At 39.8% G+C, this 7,749-nt stretch overlaps 1 gene segment (V, D, J or C); it reads right to left on the bottom strand.

Annotated features, from left to right (window-relative positions):
- Positions 1 to 2,162: 2,162 nt before the first annotated feature.
- Positions 2,163 to 2,937, bottom strand: LOC109255670 (T cell receptor alpha variable 14/delta variable 4-like). The segment is given in 2 exon segments: positions 2,163 to 2,639; positions 2,847 to 2,937. Coding segments are annotated over 2 exon segments (467 nt in total).
- Positions 2,938 to 7,749: the final 4,812 nt, after the last annotated feature.

Raw genomic sequence — 7,749 nt, 5'->3', positions numbered from 1 at the left:
AGTTCAGTATCTGTTGATGTTATCAATGTATTCTTCAATCAACAAATAATGTGCAACCACTGTGTGCCAAATACTGTGTAATGAATAATACATACAGGTTTCCTGACCCTGTGGAGCTTACAGTTATAGACATATCAGGCATTTTTTAAAAAATTTATACATAAATATAGATACAGATGTCAATATGTAGAAGTATATTAGTTACAATGTTTCTTTTTGTCTTGGTCTTTGGAAAAAGCCCTGAATACACAAGAACATGTATAGAGAAACAACAATACATGCTTGGGGATGCTCACAAAACATATATAAAACCCAACTTTTAAACTTTCCTTGGCCTATTACCCAGACACATGAGATATATGAGATAAAGCTACCTGAGAAAACTGAGAAATTCTCTAAGGAGCTGGAGATCACAGGAGTGAGTCTGTGGTGTTGTGGTATTTCCAGTCTGCTCAGAGAGTCTGCAATGAGCATCACGGAGTTCGGAGGAGTTAGAAATCACGCTAGGTTGCGTGACAATTTCTCTCACTTTGCTATATTTATGTACAGAATGCTGACTATTGTGTTATTTTTACCTGTGTATGTACATGGCCACCAGGTGACATACTTTTTTAATTGAGTAGAAGTAAGAAAAGTGTATGTCAACTAACTTGAATTTAAATAAAATCTTGAAAGAAAAAAAAAAGTCAGAGAAAGTAGATCGTGAGGCCTGGCACAGAGATATAACTATGTGAGTCATATAGGCATGAATAAAATGTCATATAGAGAGGAGGGAAAACATAAGGAGAGGTGTGGAGTTATTTCTAGAGAAGGTATTGTAAGCCCTAGGAAAGTGAATGGAGTCATCGTTGAAATGTCAGTGAAGTTCTGTTCTCAAGACTGTTGAATGTGATAGCACTATGAGAACAGAACCCCCTGATCTCCCAGGAGCCTGTTAGGGAACAGACCCACTGTAACTGTTTAGCAGCCCTTGAAACTGTACATCTTCCCTACAGGCTTTCCCATAAACACCAGATGTGTGTTTGGTCTGTGTCTGGAGGCTCCTTGTGTATTCCTCCCATGCTTTAACATTCTTTGATGTTTATGCCTGGCGAACATGAAACAAAGACTATGTGCCGTTTGCTGCTACTGCTGTTTTGCTGCCAGAGGCAGTCCTGCGTGTCCGCTCAGTCTAAGTGTCTGAGAACTTTCTCTTCAGTGTGAGGCTACAGAGAGGGCTTGGCCCAGGGCTAGCTAACCCTCGAGGACTTCCAACAGCTAGTGACTGGAAGGGAGATGAGAGTGTGCACAGGAGTCAAGGTGGCTCATCAGGGGAAAGGAAAAGAGAGCTTTAAGAGTAAGTGGTCACAACTCATGTGTTGAAAGTTTCTGAGAGGTCAGCTATGGGGATACCTGAAAATTTCTGTTGATCTACAACACAGAGGTCATTAGTAGTCTTTTTGAGGGCTTAACTAGTGGAGGAATTCAAGCCAGATCGATCTATACTCTTTAATCCAGAAATTCCAATGGATAAGCACAACAGCAGTGTATAATTACATTCACCAAAGAACATGTATAAGAATATTCATGCAGGGCACCTGGGTGTCTCAGCAGGTTGAGCGACTGACTCTTTATTTCAGCTCAGGTCATGATCCCATGGGTCATGGGTTTGAGCCTGCCTGGGATCCTCTCTCTCCCTCTCTTTCTGCCTCTCCCCTGTTTGTGCGCTCTCTCTCTCTCTCTCTCTCTCAAAATAAATAAATACACCTAAAAAAAATATTTATGCAACACTGCAAATGAACAGGCAAACAGGCAAAACAAATCTATCTATGGGACTATGGTTTCCCCAGAAGAGCAGGTAGTGACCAGAAGGGGACATACGGGAGGGCCATACATGACAGAGCAGCAGACGTAGCTTCAGTCTCTGGAAGATACTAAATCCTTCAAAGGAAGCTTCCTAAGAGTCCCTTTGACACCAGGACAGATCTGGGCTTTGACGCTACAGGCTGAAGCAACTTTGGCACTACAGGTCAACACAGGGAAGCCGTTTAGATTTTGGGTCTTCTGCTTTAATGTAATCATCACAAACCACTTAAAAAAATCTTTTGTGAAATGTCTACTGCGAGGTAAAGAATTGAAGATAAAGATGCTTTTGATGAATGACACTGTTTGATATGTTCTCTGAGCCAGAGAAATAGCATTTTCCTTAGAGTGAAGCATCCACCTGAAAACCCCCACTGCCTCAGGCACAGCCCCCCGCTTCTTCCTTCCACACCGCCGCTCTCCCTGGTGTCCATAGCTGGGGGATGCTTGAGATCTGAGGTTTTTGTGGGGCTCCCACAGGTGCCGCATCACTGTGGTGTCTCTCAGAGCACAGAAATACACTGCTGAGTCCCTGAGTTGTAATCCTGTGATGGTGAGGCTGATGGATCTGTCTGGTTTCTGGAAGTTCAGAGAATACCGCCCCTCTGTTGCATTCTGCTCACTGTAGGAGTCCTGATAAATAAGGAGAATCATTTCCCCACTTGGTGGTTGTTTGTACCAGAATAGATAATAAGTATAACCACTGGCTTCATATACACAATCCAAGGTCACAGCCTCCTTCTCTGGCATAGAAATTGCAGGTTGGGCTTGAGTTACCTTCTGTGCCATGCTGGCTCCTGCAAAAAGAGAAGAGAGAATTAGGCTGATTCTCCTGGTAGTGGCCCTAGGGTCTTAGGGAACTCAGGTAGGACTGAGAGTTCTGATTCCCCTGCCCATTATTCTACTCTCCTAAACCCCAGCAGACAATGATAACCTGTGTCTACCCCTGAACTTGGGACTCGGCACAGCCTGTCTGTGCTTGTGGCTGTCTTTACTAGCCCTACCAAGGCAGATGGAGGCTGTGACTATTCTCAGCAGGCTGGGGAGCAGCATGTTGGAGGCTCTTCCTGTGAGTGAAATGTGCCGTGTTCCATCTCAAATTCAGGTCTAAATGCAAGCCCTGTGCCTCAGAGGGCGGACACACACACACACACACACAGTGACTAAGCTGTAAGATGCTACCGTGCCAGAACAGGAAATGTAGTTTGCTATCAGTTTGCTTGTGTTGCGCTGTGGCTTTGTTGACATGGTGGGAGTCTAACTTGCCTATTAAGTCTTTTTCTAATTTAATTCACAACAATGATATGTATAGGAGTTAAGCTGAATTGTAGGACACTGATGGTAGAACCATTTTCCATATTCAGCCAATGCATCTACGATGGACTGGTAAATCTGAAAAGAAATACAATTTATTATGATTATGGTGACTTCTGAGAGCAAATAGTCATCCATCTTTTTGCGCAGTGTATGCTTCTTTTTGTCCCCAGCCAAAATCTACAGTGAAATATACTCACAGATTTTTCTTCTGGACAAGAAGATAAAACTATTCATTCTCAGTCATCATAACTTTTCTTCTTACACTGCAAGGCATTGGTTTCTGAGGAATTTTCCATTGGATAAAGCTCTTTGTCTGTTTAATGCTACCACAGCAAGTTTCCTGATTGACAAAATTTGGCTAACTGCACATGCCTAATAGCAATCAATAGTAAGTCTGTTAGAAAACTCTTGCTTTGGAGGTGCCTGGGTGGCTCAATCGGTTAAGCATCTGATTTCAGCTAAGGTCACGATCTTGACTTCGGCTCAGGTCATGATCTCAGGGTTGGTGGTGACAGCTCAGAGCCTGGAGCCTGCTTCAGATTCTGTCTCCCTCTTTCTGCCCCTCTCCCACTTGTTCTCTCTCTCTCTCTTTCTCTCTCTCTCAAAAATAAATAAACATTTTTTTTAAAAGAAAAAAAAAGAAAGATCTTGCTTTTGAATATTGCCCCCTCCAGTCATAATAAGGCCAAATTCACCAGGTCATACATTCTTATTTTCTTATATCAAAAGTGTAGCCTTTCAAAAATTGCAAATATCACTTCTCTGTGTTGCAGCAGCTGTGGCTCAGAGGCTCTCACTGGACTCAGTCCCTCAATAGCTTCATGACTTAGCAACACGGAAGTTGGTGCCTGATTCGCTTGGCATCAATGTGCTGATTTATGACTGTGATTCAGTTGACTGCAGCTTTTAATTGCCTATTTATTTTCTCATCCCTAAGTGAATATATCAATTTAGTGCCATCTAACGTCCATGTTATATAATGAGAAAACAGAATTTTTTAGAAGTCCAGGATGGTTCAACTATCAGAAAAATGTTGTCTCTAAGAGGAGGGATTTGACTGGAAAGAGGCACGAGGGGACTTCTGAGGTGAAGGATAATTTCAAGACACACTGAACAGAACATGTAAAATCTTGCATTTCATTGTAGAAAAAATGATACCTCAATAAAAAAGTGAACTACAATAAAATAAAATATACAGAGAAAATTAATTCGTCCAGCTTTCTGTAGGTGTTGCAGAAATTTATTTATACTTTTTAATTGCTACGGAACAGCTGTAGTCTGCTGTGATCACAGCCCAATTCCAACCCTTCTGACAACCACTTGAGACCAGGAAGCAACAAAGACTAGCGGGACATTAATATGCTGAGAGGCTAAATATACACAAAAGAAATGATTAAACAAAATGGAATACCATACAGCTCTCAGAATCAAGGTCCACACAGCTACACATAATTATACGAATAAATCTCGCAAAGGTAAGATTGTCTAAAAGAAACCAGCTACGACAGTACATGCTAAATGATTCCTTTTACATACAGTACAAAAGCAGAGAAAACTATTCTGTGAGTTGACGTCAGCATAGTGATTACTGGGGGTGGTAGACACAGGAAGCAGGTCCAAGAGTGGCCTGGCACAGGGGTAATGTCCTGTTTTTCAACGTGGGTGCTGGCTCCAATATGTGGCAGTTCATCTAGCTCTGTAATTATTCAGGTCCACATTCTCTACCTGTAAGTTATTTCATTTATTTTGGTTCCTTTTTATTGAAGTATAATTTATCTGCAATACAATGCATGGTCCCTATATGTTCATTTCAGTGAGTTTAAGTATTTTATGTACTTGTGTAATCACCACCCAAACAAAATCAAGAACATTTACCTAACCCCAGGAAGTCCCCTTGTGACCCTCTCCAGTCAAACCTTCGTCCCCAGAGGGAACCACTTTCTACTTTTAACCAAGCTTAGTTTTTTTCTGTTCTTGAATTTCATACTAATGGAATCATACTGCATTTGGCAGGAAGGGTCTGGCTTCTGTCAGTTACCAGAGATTTTAGAGATCCATCCTATTATTGTACATATTGGTTGGTGGTTCGTTCCTTTTGATTGCAGAGTAATATTCCCTATATACCATTAATTATTTACATACTCTCTCGTTTGTGGATATTTTGGGTCGTTTCCAGTTGGTGGTAAATATGAGTAAACCTGCTACGAACATGTTTGTGTGTCATTTGTGGGTCTGTATTTTCATTTCTCTTCGGTAAATACCTATTCATGGACTTGGTAGGCCACAGCAGTTTCCCAAAGTGATGGCACCAGTTTCCCCTTTACCAGCAGGGCACGGAAGGTCCACTTGCTCCATGTATTTGCCGATATTTGAGGCTGTTACCTGATTTGTTTGTAGGCCTTCTAGTGGAGGTGAATGACATCTGAATGTGAATGTAATTAGCATCTCCCTAATGATTAATAGTGTTGAGTGTATTTTATATACTTATTAGTCTTCCTATTTAAGTATTTTATTATTGTTTTATCTTTCTATTGTTGGCTTATGAGAGTTCTTTATATTTTCTGGAAACAATCCTTTTCCAAATATTTCTTTCTAGCATACTTCTGCCTAGACTTTAGATTGCTTATTGATTTTCTTTCTTTCTTTTTTTAATGTTTATTTATTTTTGAGAGAGACAGAGCGTGAGCAAGGGAGGGGCAGAGAAAGAGGGAGACACAGAATCTGAAGCAGGCTCCAGGCTCGAACTCAGGAAATGTGAGTTCATGACCTGAGCCAAAGTTGGACAGTTAACCAAGTGAGCCACCCAGGTGCCCCAAGATTGCTTATTGGTTTTCTTAAAATTGTTTTTTGATGAGTAGAAATCTTAAATGTTGCTCATGTCCTATTTATTAATTTTCTTTTATGGTTAGTATATTTTGTACCATGTCAAGGAGTCTCTTCCTACTCTGAGGTCTCAAAGATATTCTCTACTGTTTTGGGCTATTTTTAGTAGTAGCATCTGAAATTAAATTAAGCATCTTAATTTATCCTAGCCTGATTTCAAATAATATTATTTCCCTTTATGAAGAAAATGTTTTTTATTGCATCTGGATATGCTGTAATACCACAACACATTGTTTTTATGTTGCCTTAAAGAAACAGTGGCTTTTTAAAGTAAGTGAAGTTATTAAAATTACTAACAAAACTTAAAAATGTCCACTCAGGCATCTACCCTTTCTGGTATTCTTTGTGTCTTTTTGTGAATCTGAGTTTCCATGTGATATTATTTCCCGATAGCATGAAGTCTTTCAGCATCTCTTCTACTGCAAGTCAGGTGGAGACAAATAATCTTTGATTTTGTCTCTTTGAAAATATATTTAGGGGCACCTGGGTGGGTCAGACACGGTTAAGTGTCTGACTTAAGCTCAGGTCATGATCTTACGGCTTGTGAATTCAAGCCCTGCGTCGGGCTCTGTGCCGACAGCTCAGAGCCTGGAACCTGCTTTGGATTCTGTGTCTCCCTCTCTCTCTGCCCCTTACCCACTCGTGCTTTGTCTCTCTTCCTCTCTCAGAAAAAAAGTAAATAAACATTACAAAAATTTTTTTAAAGAAAATCTATTTATACTGCTTTTATTTAAGGGTATTTTGGCAAGTGATGGAATTCTAGGTGGTCATATTTTTGTTCTTTCAGTACTTTGAAAGTGTTTTATTGTCTTCTTTATACTACTGTTTTTGGTAGTAAGTCAGTTATCATTTGTATTTTTATTCCTGCGTGCATGTAATGTGGCTATCTTTTTCCTTTGACTGCTTTTAAAAATTTTTTAAATTAAGTTTATGTATTTACTTTGAGAGAGAGAGAGAGAGAGAGAGAGAGAGCACTCTGGGGAGGGGCAGAGAGAGGGAGAGAGGAAGAATCCCAAGCAGGCTCCACACTGCCAGTGTGGAGACTGATGTAAGGCTTGAATTTACAAACTCTGAGATTGTGACCCAAACCAAAATCTAGAGTTGGATACTTAACTGACTAAGCCACCCAGGAGCCCTTTCCTTGGACCACTTTTTAAAAGCTGATCTTTATTTAATTTTTTTTTTTTTCAGAATTTTGACTGTGATGTGCCTAGATGGGGCCTCCTTTGTGTTTATCATCCTTGGGATTCTCTGAACTTGTTTAATCTGTCCATTAAGAATTTTCTTCAAATGTGAAAGTTCTCAGCCATTATCTCTTTTTGTGTGTATACATAGATATATGTGCGTGTGTGTGTGTGTATATATACACCATATATATATATATATATATATATATATATATATATATATATACACATCCATTTTCCCCCTTCCTTATGGGAATTTTCAATCATTAATATGTTAGACCATTTGTTATTGTCCCTCAGATCTCAAAAACTTGTTCTGTTTGTTTATTCTTACCATTTTACCTTTTATGAAGTTGAGATAATTCTACTGACCTGCCTTCAGCTTCAGAGATTATATATATAATCTCTCCTAAACTTCTACATCTTGGCATGCATATTGTTTACATTTCCTGTTAATTCCTTTGGCATTTTTACCATACTATTTTGTAGTACATGTCTGACAATTCCAACACCTGGGTCG

This window comes from Panthera pardus, unplaced genomic scaffold, assembly GCF_024362965.1.
Source record: "Panthera pardus isolate Hobbes unplaced genomic scaffold, ASM2436296v1 HiC_scaffold_24, whole genome shotgun sequence".
Classification (NCBI taxonomy): Eukaryota; Metazoa; Chordata; class Mammalia; order Carnivora; family Felidae; genus Panthera; species Panthera pardus.
Note: the sequence above shows the minus strand (reverse complement) of the source record. Positions and strands in the feature narration are given on the sequence as shown.